Source organism: Saccostrea echinata, unplaced genomic scaffold, assembly GCF_033153115.1.
Source record: "Saccostrea echinata isolate AGI-Se365-2 ecotype Australia unplaced genomic scaffold, CSIRO_AGI_Sech_v1 ptg000054l, whole genome shotgun sequence".
Taxonomy (NCBI): Eukaryota; Metazoa; Mollusca; class Bivalvia; order Ostreida; family Ostreidae; genus Saccostrea; species Saccostrea echinata.
Window position 1 is genome coordinate 44286990 of NW_026889803.1, and position 18683 is coordinate 44305672.

The 18683-nt window shown below is 34.2% G+C and overlaps 2 protein-coding genes across 2 annotated transcripts; one reads left to right on the plus strand and one right to left on the minus strand.

The window, feature by feature from the left end:
• Positions 1-5510: 5510 nt before the first annotated feature.
• On the plus strand, positions 5511-6769 carry LOC133204917 (acetylcholine receptor subunit alpha-like). The gene has a single exon (XM_061340658.1). It carries the CDS (start codon positions 5511-5513, stop codon positions 6747-6749), a length of 1239 nt encoding a protein of 412 aa, XP_061196642.1. The 3' UTR covers positions 6750-6769.
• Positions 6770-15171: 8402 nt separating this feature from the next.
• Positions 15172-18374, minus strand: LOC133205777 (selenoprotein M-like). The gene is made up of 4 exons (XM_061341647.1): positions 18211-18374; positions 18032-18102; positions 15918-15996; positions 15172-15589 (listed from the first exon to the last, which is right to left on the minus strand). The coding sequence occupies exons 1-4, from the start codon at positions 18307-18309 to the stop codon at positions 15449-15451; spliced, it is 390 nt and encodes a 129-aa protein (XP_061197631.1). The 5' UTR covers positions 18310-18374; the 3' UTR covers positions 15172-15448.
• Between the last annotated feature and the right edge of the window lie 309 nt (positions 18375-18683).

An 18683-nucleotide genomic window follows, 5' to 3' on the forward strand; every position in this document is an offset into this window, starting at 1 on the left:
ACTTTCGCGAAGAAACGCGATACTTTCGCGAATAAACGCGTAACTTTCGCGTTATAACGCGAAACATTCGCGAATAAACGCGATACTTTCGCGTTATAACGCGAAACTTTCCCTGTAAAACAGAGACATTTGCATAAGTCTACAGTCTGTTTTACTTTTTAATGATCTAGTTTATTCATTACAATGAAAAACGAAAGACTATTTTGAACTTGGATTATCACAAGCTGAAATTTTATGTTTTCTCGCCATTGAATGTGTCTCTCCTTCTCTAAATCTTTTTTGCCGTCACATTTTGTCTTTCTCAATGCTGTTCAATATAAGTGTTGAAGCGTATAGTAGAGGAGCGAAAATACAAGTCTAATTTTTAATTAGATTGAACGCTCTCTATAGAATTTGAAATAAAAAATCTCAGAAAATTGTCAACAATGAGGTTAATTTCTATATTTCACGGAACAATTGTGTCACATCACATGAGTAACCTAATGTGAAAATTGGATGACAAATATTCGTATCAAATGATTCATCTCCGATAGACTCACTGTAGAAATACAACATTGTATTTTAAGTTGCACCACTTGGTCATACCATTACTTACGAAAACATTGACAATTTATTTAAAGAAAGCAACGAGTGGAGATCTTCCTGAGAAAAAAATTAGTCTAAAGAATTTTTTGGATTCAACAACTGAAAAACAAGAAAATCTTTAAATGAATGTTCATTTAATTAATTAGTAGGGTTTTGAGATTAAATGCAAAATCAACACTAATCTATCCATTTCTCGCATCATTTCTCTTTTACGTCTTCTGAAGAAATGTCATTTATAAAATCATAGAAGTCCCCCTCTGCGTTCATGTTTTTTATCTGTCAGCCAAGATCACAGGTTCCCGAGTAACAGCCTTATACATGTATATATGTATAATTCCGCGTTATAACGCGAAAGTTTCCGTTTATTCGCGAATGTTACGCATTTATTCGCGAAAGTTACGCGTTTATTCGCGAAAGTTTCGCGTTTATTTGCGAAAGTTTCGCGTTATAACGCGAAAGTTACGCGTTTATTCGCGAAAGTTTCGCGTTATAATGCGAAAGTTACGCGTTTATTCGCGAAAGTTTCGCGTTATAACGCGAAAAATATATTTTTTTAACCTACGAAAATGAGCTCAATGGGCTTTCGTAGCCAAGCGCTCGGCACTTTGGAGTGAAAGTTGCAGGTCTTTCGGATTAGACCTTAAAACCGAGGCCATGTCTCTAAATGAGTGAAAAATTCTCGAACGGAAGGTAAAACAACACACAGTCAATCAATCAATGAATTCTGTTGACGATTACGTCAAGTCTTGGACGAAACATGAAAAAGAAAACTGACATACATTGTCAGGATTTAAAGTATGCTGAAATCTCGCATTAAACGGTTGAGGGCTAGAGCTATATAAAAGGCGTCTATCCTTTCTTTAAAAATTCAAAAGTGAAAGAAGAATTAGATAGATTACGATTAGTTAGAATAATCTAACTGTGTCTCGGAACAAGCCCTCACCACAGTGTTAAACCGGGTCCGTAGGACAATATCATTTTAACGATAGAACGTTCTATCTAGATTACGATCAGTATCTACTGCTTTGTCCCAACTGACAAAACAGGTAACAACATTGTCTGATTTTTTTTAAGGAACTTGAGTTTAATTCTGTAAGCGATAATCCAACTTTGCTCATAGACCCGTTTCGAAGTAGGAAATCCCTTAATATTTTTTGATATTCCCAACAATCAAATCGAATTTGAATTTCCATACCTAAACTGGATTCCTAAATTATAGCTACATGAAAATACTTTAAAAAATCAGGTCCGTAGGAAGAAATTTCAGTTGGGGGGCACATTTTTCAGTTGACAGTTGAGGGGGCACTACCAATAATTAGAAAAAAAAGGTTATCAACTACCAAAAATTCTTTGATAAGCAAAAAAAAAAAAAAAGGTCATCAGGCGTTTTTAAGGGGCACAGGTGCCACCCCCCCCCCCCGGTTCCTACGGTCATGAAAATACATAGTGGGTTCTGGAAAATGTTCTACCAACTGAAGCCTCTTTCGTTACTCCTCACCAAAATATTAACAGCAGTGGAGAAACTTCAGGAGTATACTGTACAACAATATATTCGAGAAGTGGTGTTAAATCAGATGTGGAAACTTAAAAACTCCAAGGAACTTATTGAAAATTTGAAATCGCAAAATGTTGCCAAATTCAATGGCATTAGAACGTTGCTTTTGAAAATAGCTTGTCAACACTTTATACAACAATTCCCCACAATAAGTCAAAGACATCAAAGACAACTGCTTTGTCAATAAAAGTGAAATTTGTATATTTACTTTGTCATTAGTCGTTTGCAAAATTTTTATTGAAAAACATTCTGATTGTACACACAAGATAATGCATATGGAGTGATACAGACTGACTGTATGATAGTAATTGTATAAGCAGTAACACAATATAATTGAAATTTTACAGCAGAGAATGGGTGATGAATATATCCAAAACACTATGTCAGATTTAGGTAAATCACCAAAATGCCTCATTTATCAACACCTTGTTGATAATTTTTACCCTTCAGTCTTACATAAATGTAAACCAATACATTTAAAATATAGAGTACCAATTACCAGATTAAGACTATCTGCTCATAACGTAATGATTGAACAAAGAAGATATAATGAAATTGTGAGAAATAATAGAACATTTAAACTTCGCGAATCAGGGGACATACCGGTAGATCAATTCCATTTTGTGTTAAATTGTCCATGTGTATAATACATTAAGACAAAAATGCATAAAAAGCTACTACTCCTGAAGACCAAGTGTCTCCAAATTGTCACAGTTACTTAGTACACAGAATGTGAAAAAATTAGATGTATCTAGGAAAATTTTTGTTATTAGCGAGTGCAACAAGAACAGCATCTTCGCTAGCCAAGGGGTTTCTGATACGCTACTCTCCTCGTAAACATTATTATCACTACAAGTAATAGCTTTTCAAAAAGCGTGCCTGACTAATCAATCAATATCTATGGAACGTATATGCAGGAGAGGTGCTAAACGTTTCCGTCATCAAGGAGCGACATAGTTGCGATACTTCATTATACAAGATGTACAGTTGACTTTCTCAAATTTCATAACCAAATACTACAGATTAACGAATATCTGAGACATGCCACTATTTGGTCATGTATTAGTTAGCCCACGTGCTGACTAGTTACGTTGGGATGAAACTGCAAGTGCGCTATAGCTAAGATTGTAATCCAAGTCGGATCCAGCACAGGCGCGCCGGGCGTGCGCTCCCCCCCCCCCCCGTTTGAATTTTTTGTATGGAGAACTTATATGTTCATTATCCTAAAATCAAGGAAAAAACACCTCTTATTTGTAAGAATTCGTCAGCTTCCGAGGGCGAATCAGAGCTTTGCTCTGGACCCACTGGGGTTTCAATACAGCCCCCCAGACTCCATGCCTTCTACTGCGCCCTCCCGTTATGAAATTCCTGGATCCGCTACTGATAATTCTGGGAAAATAGTTAGATGATTCGTTTTAAAGAAATCCATATTACATGTACTCTCTTACTAGATGGCGCACTTCTTCATGGTCAGTGATAGATTGATGAGACGGCTTCTATTTATAGACTGGTCTGTTTTCCGTCGTTCTCGACGACGAAGTAAATTATGAACAGTTTTAACTGGGAAAGTTGTCTTGAAGTGTTTGAGACAATAACGCTTCAATGCTACTCTAGAAATCAAAGTAAATAACCTGTACACTTTATCATGTTTATAGCTAGCGCAAAACAAGATACTAATACCCCCCCCCTCCCCGGACAAAACTCACGTGATGATGGTCTTACTATATACATGTATTATAAATGAGCTTAAAATACATCTTTATATACAGTTTTGAAATTGTTAGTTTTTCTTTTCAATCGATTTCAGGACCTTTCTCATAATTAAAATAATGTGCTTTTTTATGAAATGAAAACCATTACAGATATTGATGTCTTCTTCATTTTGCCGATTCTTTACTTAGAACCTTACGGGAGTGAAGCCCATTCCGCTACGGGTACTGACCTACACTCTTGTCACTGTATTAAAAGGAAACCCTTGTTCCTCACAAAGCAGGAAATAATATGCTACTCGCTGACTTTCTAAGCTTTTTTAAAAAACCCTTACCTTGTAACGTACATTATTAATAAATGTAATGTTGAAAGAAAGGCTAGGTGGAAAACAGAATCAAGAAGAGATGTCCCATTTACTGGGTGGAGGGAGTTTGTTTATGATTAGACTAGTCCACTTATGGAATAAATATTAAGAATAATCATCAAATTCATTGCCTTACTGTTGCTTGTCCATATACAATGTGTTCTCTTAAAAAAATTAGATAAAATTTACTGTTAATAAAAAATCTGGAGCTTAAGAATCATGTTAAAAGAATAAACTTTATTTCCATAGAAGTTATCACACCCATTCAATAGAACAACCCAAGAAAAAGGCGCGAAGATAATTTACATGTGACATTTGGCGCGAAATGATTGTGTCACCCCTTTTGTAGAAGGCAAATGGACTGATCCAGTAGTTTAGAAACGCAGAAAAAATGTTACACGGACATGTTCGTACAAAGAATCGCAAAGAATAAATATGTGCATGCAAAAAAATTGTAGGAATTAAACACATCATTATTTTGCATCAGTTATATGATTCTTTCTTCTGCAAACTGTATTTGTTTAAATGCAGGTAACAAATTCCGATGTAAATCAGCTTGCAGAAAATCTAGTTCATTAAGAATGATCGCTTAGTTTCGGATCCCTGAAATATTAATCCTTATACTGCCTGACGCACGTGGCGTCAGGCAATGAGGAGAGTAGCGTATCAGAAGCCCTTGGCTAGCGAAGATGCAAGAACAGTGACTTTAACTAATTTATAAATATCATTATATCATATATTGTCCATGTTGGATGTTAATTTCATCATTATATGATTGTGGATATTATTATGTTATACATGTTGGATGTTAATTTCATCATTATACATATGTACATATGTATGTAGATATCATAATATTATATATTGTACATGTTGGATGTTAATCTCATCATCATATGTACTTAATTGTATGATTGTAAATATTGTCTATGAGATGTATGTCTCTTGACTTTAATAAACTGAACTGATATTAATAATTAATGGGTCATCAACTGAAGTTAAACATTACTATGTATATACAATGGATATGACTTTATCAAAGGTTTAGTGCCATACTTCATAAAAATTACAATTTAATCTAAATTAAAGGAGTGCTGGCATATCATAACTTCACTAACATTATTCATAATTTATGATACGTTCATAGTAAAATAAAATCCCCATCATGTTTCCAGTGCATTGATCGAAAGCGTGTCCACTCATATCAGGTGCTTCCAGCTCGTATTATTTAACGTATGTGGAATTTCAAATACAGAAAATATATCTAATCATCAGGGCACACCTGGAGAGAAAAAAATGCACTTTGCGGCGATTTGGTTCTTTTTGACGTTGGAATTATTGTCCATACACACGTGCAGCAGTAAACTGACTAGTGGGTTGAAAAATTTGCTATATGATAAATTTACTGTAGAAGGTTACGACAAACGAATCAGACCGGTAAAACACCAGGGGTTAACCCTGGATCTGGACATTAGTCTTCGATTCTCGGGCATCAACTCCTTGGACGAAGTTAAAGGTGTTTTCACAACATCTGGGTTTATGGTTTTACAATGGTATGATAGTTATTTATCCTGGGATCCGCAGAGTTATGAAAATATCACCGAGATGTATTTACCACAAAACGACATTTGGAAACCAGATTTGGTGTTAAAAAATGGATTAAAATCGTTCAGCGAAATGGGAGGAAAATTTTATTACGTATATGTAGAACATACTGGACTAGTTATTTGGTGGCCTTTTCAGGTGTTTGAGACCAAATGCCCCATTGATATCACATACTTTCCTTTCGACAGACAGACTTGTAATATAACATTGACGATTTGGACACATACTATCTACGAAGTCAACATTTCCAACAGCAACCAAGGACTGGACTTTTATGAGTTTATCCCAAGTAGCGTTTGGGCTATAGACTCCTCGTCCCACAATATAAGGACTGGTTCTGGTGAGTCGGAAGTGACGTTTACCTTTAACCTGAGTAGAAAACCCGGATTTTACATTCTGAATCTGATACTACCCATTCTTTTTCTGGGGAAACTCAATCTCGTTGTATTCCTGATACCAACACAAAGCGAAGAAAAGGTTGCGTTCTCAATTACTCTTTTCTTGTCTTTCGCTGTTTTCCTAAACGTTCTTGACTCCTCACTACCAGAAAATTCAGACAATACGTCTTTTCTCTGTTTGTATCTTGTTTTAGAATTAACCATTGGCGTTATCATTCTCATTATAACAGCCATACAAGTTCGAATTTGTCATAGAAAACCGTCTATTCCCTTTAATAGTTTTCATCGTAAAATATTAAGGCTATCAAGATGTTCCACATGCTGCAAAGGATATCGTGTCAACAATGAGAAAGATGTAAATAAGTTGGAGAACATCAAGGAACCGGAAGGAGTGATCGAACCAGTATCTTCCCCGGAAACTGACTGGACCGCTCTCTGCACGGCTATTGATATCCTGGCTTTCCACACGATGCTTGTTATTCAGGTGCTTATAGTGACCATTCTTGCGATTGCAACCTATGTCAACAGATAATCGGAAGCACCGTTTAATAGGTGCACAGTGATTACTGTTCAAAAGGATTAATTTAAAAATGGTAGTGTGTGTATACATTCTCGGAATATACATAATATTCTGAATAAACTTATGACTTAACTATAAATTTTGTGTTTAATACATGTATCATACTGCATTTAATCTACAAGTATAACAGAATGTGAACCAAACTATTTTTTTTTAAAGTTTCAGAATCAATTAATACTTCCCGGAGAAAATGAAATACCTGAAATCGGACTTTTTATTTTACACAATCACTCAATTATGAACAGTTTAAAATTTAGAGAAATAAAAATCTGAGATTTATGTATTTACAGCCTCTCGATGAGTGTTGATCTTAACATACGATATTGTAATGGCAACAGATGCGCAACCAAGTGCTTTCTCTGCAGTCACGTAATGCAACCATATGTCTGTAAATTTCCATTGCCGTGACCAATACAAAATGATGATTTGTCCATAGTAACATTTTATTTCTCAGGAAGATTACATCCGGGTTTCAATGTTCTAAACATGCCAGTTTATTTAACAAATTCCTTGAGACTTAGTCAACATAATACGGACCGTCACCAGGTTTCTGGAAAGAGAGGTTGGGGTGGTTATTCCCGCTCTTTTTCCAGAATGGGTACCATTTTGGTGGAATCTGTATATTTTGGATATCGCTTTTTTCTCGATATTTAAGTGGACAAAATAAAGCAGTATTATTTTAAACATTTGGATAAGGAAGATATTTTCTTTAAAAAATGATTATTTTGAGATTGTTTTAAAGGGAGGGGTGCAATTGTACCCAAACTTCCTGGCGGTCTTGAAATTAATGAGTTACACGTATACACAAGGATAATGCAATCAAGAGGATTTGACAAATAGTCTGGCTATATGCTACATGTAATATACTGCACCCCATACGTTTACTTGGCACCTCCCTTGAATGTCGTTTATGCTTACCCTCGATCGCATTCAGTATACATGTATTCAAAAATTGCGGCTAAGCTTTCAAATCGAATATAAAGTAATCCAGAAACTGTCAAACACCTGTGATGTTTTGATCAGCTACAAGCTGTTCTTACTTGACAAAACTTCTATACAAAAATGTGGGAAAAACAGAACTGCAAATCTTCTATTGTTGTCTTCGGAATAGAATGTAACTTTTGTAACCTTATTTAACCTTATTTAAGTTGGTGAAACCAAGGGTTTTCACAGGCTAAGGCGGCACCGGGAAGACTCATTTCGTTTATATGTATAACTATAATTAGTTACAATGACCCTATGAGCAATTACAATCTATCATTAGGTCAAATGCTGACTGACATTTTTCATATTAATTGTTAGGCCATTATTTACAAACGGAAATTTCTACGGATCTTTCCGTTTACCCGATCATGACAAGGAGCACACGGCGGGTGTGACCGGTCGACAGGGGATGTTTACTCCTCCATGGCACGTGATCCCGCCTCAGCCCCCGATTTATATTGTTTAAATGGACTATGAGCTCAAATACTGTTTTGTTATCTCCATATTGCATAACATAATATAGAGAACCCTTGCTCTACAGTTATACTATGATTATTGCCCTTGCTACGTCACCATGCAACCACGTATACTTCCGTTCCTTGCAGGTCAATTTGGATAGACGAGCCTCCATATCAAAGATATTGCATCCGTTTTATGTTCATTGAACGCGTGCTGACGACTGACAGACACATCAACATTTAGGAAAATCATCACTATAGGGAATAGAACCGTGACAACGATATAAATTAATGCTCTAGAGTCCAGAAACGGGTGTTAAAGTGGGTGAGGGTATTTTTTTTTCCAAGATGACAGCTTTCGTCCCTTGTAGAGTTTATTTAAATAGGTATGGTACGTTTTTTTTTAAACACGGTATTTCTTATATGAAAGTGTCAGAATCTTTATTGTAACCACTTTTTGAGAGTATTTAAAGTAGATTCAAAATTTTATTAATTTATTTTACATTTAATAATCTGGAAGACAAGCTCCTATGGATGTTTCTGTATTAAAATAATGTAAAAAGCATTGATAAGATAAACATGAAAAAAGGTAAATCAAATAATTACATGAACATTTTTATATTAAAACATTTAAGGTATTAGAAAGTGAACACTTTGCCCCTTTGTAGTTCTCAATAATTGACCAGAATCGGAAGTGAGTGAAAACATATTGCCCAAGAATAAATAAAGATTTTGGAATTAATGACAAGGAAAATAATTAATAAACGTATCAAAATAAAAGTTCAAAATAAGATTAGTAAATAGAGTAAGTTTTGGATGCTTCTATAGTACGGAAAACCCTATTCGAAAGTGGAAAATCAGACGAAGTTTTTTCCTACCAGATAAGACTGCTTTAGATTTTGACTATTAGTTCATAAAATTGTTTAGATCAGAAACTAAATTATAAGGAAAAATATTCTAAAGCATATAAAGCTATGGTTTAAGTTAAGTAGTTGTTACACACATATAAAGTTTATAGTTTAATTGATGACTAGTTGTTACATATATTAAGTCTTTGATTTTAGTTGACTAGTCGTAACACATATAAAGTTTATGACAGGCCCGTAACAACGGTTTCAAAAAAGGGGGGCAATCCCCCCCCCCCACAAAAAACAAAACAAAACAAACCTAAACTGACCAAAAAGTGAGGGGGCCAACTTCCCAGAATAATCTGACAAGCAACCCCCCCCCCCATTTTACTGTCCAAATCCTGGAATTTGCCAGTGCTCGACCTTACAGCTACAAAAAGTGGAGGGGGGGGGGCTAACAAGCATATAAAGGAAAATTTACCATAGCAAAATACTATATATACTCAGAAAAAGTGCCCCCCCCCCCCCCCGCGTTCTACGGACCTGTATGATTTTACAGTTGATTAGTTGTTGCACATAAAATGTTTACAATTTGAGTTAACTAGTTCTTAAACTTTTAAAGCTTATGGTTTTAGTTGATTTGTAAGTGACATAACAAAAATTAATTGGGCATGTTTTTGTAGAATGACTTTTAGCATATGTAGTTACGTATTTACATATCGTGCGAACGATGTAATATTTTCCAACATAAAAAGAAAACAAGATGTGTTTGTGAAACACTATGCCTCCGTATGGCAGCTTATGTCGAAGGTTAAAGTTTCTCAAATGCAAGTCGAAATCCAGGCCAAAAGATAAAAAATGTTGATACCCAAAGAAAGATCTTGTCTCGAGGAAAACATCTGTGAAATTTGAAAGACCTAGATACAACTGTTCAAAAGATATGGTGAAGGTTAAAGTTTTTTAAATAAAAGTCAAACGTCAAGGTCAAGGTCAAAGTGGTTGGTATCCAAAGGAAGATCTCGTCAGAAGGATTACATATGTGAAGTATGAAAGCCCTAGCATCAACCATTCAAAAGTTATGGCCAAGGTTAAAGTTTTTCAAAAGTAGGTCAAACTCCTAGGTCAAGGTCAAAGGGTCAAAGTGGTTGGTCTCCTAATGAAGGTCTTGTCACAAGGATTACATATGTGAAGTATGAAAGCCCTAGCATCAACCATTCAAAAGTTATGGCCAAGGTTAAAGTTTTTCAAAAGTAGGTCAAACTCTTAGGTCAAGGTCAAAAGGTCAAAGTCGTTGGTATTCAAAGGAAGGTCTTGTCACAAGGATTACATGTGTGAAGTATGAAAGCCCTAGCATCAACCATTCAAAAGTTATGACCAAGGTTAAAGTTTTTCAAAAGTAGGTCAAACTCCTAGGTCAAGGTCAAAAGGTCAAAGTCGTTGGTATTCAAAGGAAGGTCTTGTCACAAGGATTACATATGTGAAGTATGAAAGCCCTAGCTCCAACTATTCAAAAGTTATGGCCAAGGTTAAAGTTTTTCAAAAGTAGGTCAAACTCCTAGGTCAAGGTCAAAAGGGTCAAAGTGGTTGATATCCAGAGGAAGGTCTTGTCACAAGGAATACACATGTGAAGCTTGAAACCCTAAGCACCAACTGTTCAAAAGTTATGGCCAAGGTTAAAGTTTTTCAAAAGTAGGTCAAAGTCCAAGGTCAAGGTCAAAAGGTCAAAGTCGTTGGTATCAAAAAGAAGGCCTTGTCACAAAGAATACTCATGTGAAGTTTGAAACCCCAAGCTCCAACTGTTCAGAAGTTATGGCCAAGGTTAAAGTCTCATAAAATTTTGTAAAAGTGGGTCAAACTCCAAGGTCAAGGTCAAAAGGTCAAATATGATGGTACCCAAAGAAAGGTCTTGTCACAAGGAATACACATGTGAAATATGAAAGTCATAGCTCCAACCAATCATAAGTTATGGGCAAGGTTAAAGTTGACAACAGACAGACAGACAAACAGACAGACAGGACAAAAACAATATACCCCCGGGATCTTTCGATCCGGGGGCATAAAAATACACCACCGTAAATAAAGGTGATAACACATAACTTTTGGTTAAAAGCAGACATGCAGGGGGTTAAAATAAGTAGTAGCGGAAAAGCAGACAGGGGGTTGAAATAAAATTGCAAAAAAGCAGGACGATTATCTACAGATCCACGATTTCTAAATAAGCAGTCAAAGTTTATTAGAAGCGGTTTTCAATAACAGTCATATCTAGAGATCCGTGACTTATAAAACATCGTTAGAAAAAGGTCCAACTCACTCCACCCCTTCCCCGAATTAGGATTTTCTTGTTTGGGCAGTATACTTCTTTTTTGGTTTCTCAGTTTTGTTTGGAACCCCCTCCCCTCGGGTTTAAAAACGTTACTACAGGCCTTATAAGTAATTTAAACAATGTCAAAATATACAAAATAGTTTTCATTAACAGACATATTTAGAGAACAGGACCCCGTTTTACAAAAGAACTAACGACTAAGACTAAAATGTAATTTTGTGATAACTTTCTATTTTACATTAATTTTAAAATTGTTTGAATCTTATTAAAAGAATTTAGAAAGATATTTTTATGCTAGCAATTTTTAAAGGGAATCGTTAATTTTGCAAGATTTTACAATCAATTAAAGTTTTTTTTTTTTTTTTTTTTTTTTTTTTTGTTTAACTTGGAAGTGTTTTTAATTATCAGTCATAACTACATGTAGAGTACCTTGATTTAAATTATCAGAATCTACCTGGAATAATTTTTTGCACACTATAAAAATATAATTGTTCACATCAGTAGAAGCCCCATCATAAAATAGCTGATTAAGTCGAAGAATATTGCTTAAGGAACGTTTACTAGGCCATTTCTCGGGAGTTCATACTTGGCGTATCGTTTTTATGTTCTTCGTCATTCATGCGAACATAAAATTACCTTCATCCTAATACATGTATATACGCGATAAATTAAAACAGTACCCTAGAGTTCTATCTGAAACTGTTCAACTGGAGAGATGATATCGGCCACGCTGTTCGTTTTAATTTGCAAATCTTGTGCGAGAAAGCAACTGGAAGGCGAATCCAAACATACCATCTACCCCGATAACTAGTAGAATATTATAAAGTAAACATTTAAATGTGTTTTAGTTGAAGAAATTAACTGGTCAATGAAACTTTCTGGCTTTTATACTGTGTACATCTTATCCTTAAGTCCTCAGTTAACATATTCAACTTATTATTATAGCAAATTTAAAAATTTGTAAAATTGAAATAGCAAGGCTAAAAAATTAATGTTAACTTTGCATTCAGGCGGTCAGTGTGTAAAAGGCCTGACCATGTATAATAGTGGATCATTAAGGACCTACATGTATCAACAAATATATTTGAATTTGATATACAACAAATGGTCGTTTATACGAATCTAATTATTAAAAAAAAATAACGAGTCAATTATTTTGCATATCTTCTCAAGCCACGGTCAAGTCCGCTTATAGTTATACACACGGCCAGAATGGGAGTGGATCGCACATTTAGACCGTGGTTAGCGATATATATCACATACGGTTTGGCTAATTGGGTACGTTTTGGGGTTTAACATATACCCTTTCCTATTGGATACAATTTCTGCTTCCTTAGACAATCCTGGATAGGTTTGATCCGAGAAGAAAAAAAAAACCTGCAATGTTATAAATTCTAAAAAGCAGAGTGTAATTGTGATATATATCGATTTGAAGAAAAAAATGTTATAATGAATTGCAAAAATGCTATTTGTTATCAAATATTAAATTTATTACAATGAATAAAGAAATACGAATCCGAAATTTTTTTTGGATCGAATCAATCTCCAATGTGCTATCACAAATTGGATAGAAATAGGACTCATTTTATAAATCCGTAAAAATGGATTGAACAATTTGAAATTCGTTAATTCAAATTTAATGTGATACAGCAAATTTTAGAATCTCAGAGTTATAAAGAAATTGAGAATTCAACAGATCTGTTTAAACAGCGTAAATCCATTTAACGAATACCAAAATTGTTATAAAGCATCAAATTCGATAAAACGTTGTAACGAATTCAGTTACTATAAGACCGCGGAACATTAACTGGCAAAATTGGAAATATGCATTTCCATCTGTTACAGTCAAAACATTTAATGATAGACAATGAAATGGGCGGGTACAATGCGAGAAAACATTGGATTGAAATTCTAGTTTGAAATTCATTTTCAATCCACCTCAGCTACGCTAGAACGCACGGTGTTACTGATTGACCCAGAACACAAATAATTTGAAATATATATAAATCAGAATTTTCTATCCCATGTTTTTAAAGAAATATAAAGGGACAAATATTTGATTTCTGTTTGGTATGTGTATGTGTGTGCTGGGCAGGATGAATCAGAAAGTTTTCTTTTAGTTTGGACAGCCCCTCCCTGTTTTTGTTTATCAAACATTTTTCAGAGAAGAAAAAACTATAAAAAAAAATTAAAAAAATAAAAGCTCTTGTCATCCTAGAAATTAATATATTCTTCATGTGAAGGCATGATCTGACTCGACAATTTTTGACAGCCCCCCCCCCCTTCTAGAATCAAATGGCCGTCCCCAGAAAAAATAATCTCTGTCTTCTATGACGTTGACGTATCCTTAACATTATAGGCTAAAAAACTCATAGAAATATGAATTTCAAACAACATGTATTTGGGAATTGAATTTATTTGTCTTTTGGATCATGGTTTGAAACAGCTCAGGTGGACTGAAATTGAATTTCAAATTTTTTCAGTGTAGAAGAAAATAAATAATGTCTTTTGTCATCCTACAAATAATAAATATATTCTTTTATGTGAGGCATAACCATAAATAATCTGATTCGACAAAATTTGTCAGCCCCCCTTCTAGAATCAAATGGCCGTCCCCTAAAAGAATATAGCTACTATAACTTTTGTGTGTCCTAAGAATATTGGATAGAAAATTGTTATACATTAATTTCAAACTATCCGTATTTGGGAACTGAAATTATTTGTCGTTTCGATCATACATCATAAATTTGCGAAAAATAGCTCAGGTGGATTGAAAATGAATTTCGAATTGTAATTTCAATCCAATGTTTTCGCAGACGTCCGTGTCAAATTGTAACCCGCCCATTTCATTGTATATCATCAAGTGTTTGACTGCGGCAGATGGAAATGACGTAAGCTGCATATTTCCAATTTTGCCAGTTAATGTTCCGCGGTTTTATGCTATAATGACTTTTTGAGCACGTCAACGTCATGACATCCCTTTTGGTCATAACCAACAACATAATCAAGATTTGATTCATTACTAAGTTATGGCCCTGACACGTTGCCAAGTGACCTTGACTTTTTATGTTATGACCTTGGGCCAAAACTATGACACGCTATTAGGTCAGTCAGAACACACTACCGTAAAGCGCCTGTGAGTTAAGACACAATTTTTGCGACAGCCAAGCCAAAATAAATATTCTCCATTGGTATAATGATGAAATGCAGTGCAGCTTCCAGATTATTTTTGATATCTCTAATTTCATAAATATGTCCTCATTATGTAAGCAGAATCAAGCAAGTTGACAGAGAAATGTCTGTTCTTATTTAAGCAGAATATATAAATACTTCCCCTCGGTAAACCTCTATAATTATATCACTTGACGGAATATGAATCTAAATGTCAGCATCTTTCAATTCAATTCTGTGTTGCTTTATTACGCCTCTAAATATAATCTCACCTCAGAACACTCTAAATGTAAAACATCAATATACTGATTTAGCAATGTGGTCCTTCTAGAGAGTAACAAAATGGAGAAAAAAAAACAACAGCTGAAAAGAAATAGACATTTATTGCAAACTCATTAACAATCTGCTAAAATTCCAGAACAAAAAAATCAAACTTCAAAACACAGACAGTTGGGACTTCCGTTAGTGACCATCAAACTTTTGGACACTGACATCATTAACACTGAATCTGTGTTCAGAGTTCAAAAAAATCTGGACTTCAAATCTTAAACAAAACATAACATTTCTAAAATTAATCTTCAAGATATACATATCACTTTGATATGTTATGTGTTTGGAAACAAAAATTCATCTTTAGAATTTGGATCAATATTGGTTTGGGACCTTTATTGCACACATTGCAGTAGTACATTCAAAAAAGATAACTAAATATTAACAAACATGATGTCATTTAATTAACTTAGGTTAAAAACAAAAATTCTATTAATTTCATTTTAAAATATATATCAAAATCTCAAAGTAATGCAAAAATAGGAATATTTAACAAAATGATTCAGATAATTTAATATTTGTTAAAATGGATCCAAATTAAAGTTCTTCCTTTTTGATGTAGGGACCTTCCTTAAATTCCTCTGGGACTTCTTCACTTGTATCAGATTTCTTATAAAATCCCCTCCTCTTTAATAATTCATTACATTCGTCTCTGTTTTTATGCTCTAAATTTATTCTCTGTTAAAAAGAAATCACACAAAAAATGAATAATGAATGGTATTTTAATATACTTGATATTTTACGTGAGCCAAATTGAAATTCACACAACTTCTCAAAATTACATTAATGCACTGAGATTTACAGTTAAAACACTTTATAAAGCTTTGACATAATATTACACAACTCACAATTTGCTGTTAAAATTTCCTAAATATTTTTAAAGAAATATATTTCTAAATACATCAGAATGGACCTTTGGAAACAGATGAAATATGTGCAAAATTACACATTATGTTTCCTCTTATAGAAGATATTCTTGCATAAACCAGGTGTATTAAAAATTTACCTCAATTTCTTCATCTTCTTTACCATAAAGTATCAATTCAGGAGGGGCACCACCCACCTTCTTAAATTCTACATTATGACTGCACTGCGTTAAGGTTAACATGTTGATATTATTCATAGGTATGTAGATATTTAAAGCATTCAATTAAGGAATCAGTGCCCAGTTAGGTCATTAATGGCAGTTGGAAACATGGGATAATCTGCATTAAATGACAAAACCAGTTTCAGACATGGGTAATTTGCCCTGCCCATTACGCATAAATTATCCCATGTTTCCAACTTTCGTTAATGGCCTGGCGTACCCAACAAATTATATTTACATTTATATGCAAAACAAAAATGTAAATATAAATAAAAAATGCAGCTGTCTATTAGAACTGAAATACATGAGGCATTCCATGTTCATTTCCATAGTCCCAGCCCATCGATGTAAGATATAATGACAATCTGTGGAAATTGGCTTTCATATTAGGCACTTGACCTTTCACTTGGTGAAATTTACATTCAGCTGTAATTATTTAAGGAATCACTGTCTAGTTTGTTGGGTATGCCAGGGCATCAACGATAGTTGGAAACATGGGATAATTTGCTTAATGTTATGCACAAATTATCCCATGTTTCCAACTATTGTTGATGTCCCTGGAATACCCAACAAACTAGACAGTGATTCCTTATATTTATGTTCAATAACATAGTAAACATAAATAAAAAAATGCTATCTAATAGATTTAAAATACACAAGGCCAGCTCCCATGTTAAATTCAATAGTCCCACCCACTGACGTCGGACACTAAGACAGCCACACGAGATTGACATGCATATTAGGCTACTGACCTTTCACTTTGTGAAATTTACATTTAGGTGTAATTATCAAGAAATCAACTTACCTAACTTTTAAAGACTAATCACACAGAGAACAATTAGAAAAGTCAATATAAAGAAATTAACACACTTACTTTTTTGAACATGTAATACTATTCCTTATACAATCAATGTATGACTTAAAACTTTAGTTATGAAGTTTCTTTATTCAGAAATTGGGTTTGAAAAAAGCCAAGGTACAGGTAAGAGTATACATGTATTTAGATTCAGTACTTAATATTTAAATTGTACTTACAATTATTTGTTACTACGAAAGCCGGATAGACTCATTTTTGACAAGATAAAAAAAATTTAACTCGTTATAACGAGATAGTTATCTCGTTATAACGAGTTAGTTATCTCGTTATAACGAGTTAGCTATCTCATTATAACGAGTTAGTATTTCGTTATAATGAGTTAGTTATCTCATTATAACGAGTTAGCTATCTTGTTATAACGGGTTAGTATCTCGTTATAATGAGTAAGTTATCTCAATGAGTTAGCTATCTCGTTATAACGAGATAATTATCTCGTTATAACGAGATACTAACTGGTTATAACTAGATAACTGACTCGTTATAACGAGATAACTAACTCGTTATAATGAGATACTAACTCGTTATGACGAGATACTAACTCGTTATGACGAGATAATTATCTCATTATAACGAGTTAAATATTTTTTTTGTCTTGTCAAAAATGAGCCTATCCAGCTTTCGTTTGTTACAATACATTCTGGGCAATAAAATATCTTGTTTCTAGTATCGTGAAATTTTTACCCAGCAGAGCCCAAACTTAGATTTTATTTGTACATAGAACCCTCTTTGTTGTCTCATTCCTGCCCTGGGGAGATATACTGAAAATCTTTATCAGATTTTTTTCCCCTATAGATTGCCTTTGGGGTCTTATTAATATAGCTGACAATTTATATATGATGCAGTCTTGTATGGTAAAAGAATATGGATTTTTTTTTTTAAAGAATGAATGTGTATAACCTTCCAATCTTGTTTGTTAAAGAACCTTTATTATTTAGAATAGAGATTATGGCAGCTTTCATAACTTTTAATGTGGATACAATTTTAATGCCTAATAACATATATAGCAAAAATATTTCTGTGCAAATTAATACTCCAGAAAAAAATATCAGTTTCCATGGTTCCAAGAATGTTTGAACTGTGTCTCGGGACAGGTCCTCACCATTAACCATGTTAACCCGGGTCAGTAGATTTTAAAGTAAAATATTCAAAAGGATACAACAGAGGGAGATCTTCATAAATGAACTTCTTCACCTCTGGTAATCTGTTCAAACGTCATCCACCACAGCTCTGTCATGACAAAGATAAACGACATTTCTTTGTTTAAAAATAAATCTGAGCATGCAAACATAGATCTTAGAGGAAATTCGAAATGACAAAAAAGAAAGTTTTCCTTACCTCGACGACTGCCCTATAAAACTCTTTCGGTTCCTCATTTGTTGCAAATATGCTATGGGCTATGACACCCAAGAGCAGCACAACTCGCAAAACAGACATGTTGTACGTGACTGTTTTACGTACGACGTGTCACACACCTGTTAGATCTTGCGGATTCCCTCGGGAATCTAGACTGGTACCCTGACATTGGTTAACGGGCGCAAGCGCCCTAAAAAACCAACGACCTTGTAATTCCTAGCGGCAGCGACTGGAATCAAGGGCAGAGAACCAGTGCTATCGGGAATCTTCTAGAAGGGGAGGCTAAATACAGATAAGCCCGAAAACGTGTCATTTATTTGCTAAACTCAACTTTTCTGGAGTATTTGTAATAAAGAATAATATTTGGCTTTAATTTTGCGCTTAAAATGATTAAATAATCAAATTTCTCGATTTTTACAAAAAAAATGTAACAATGTAAAATCATTTCACATTTT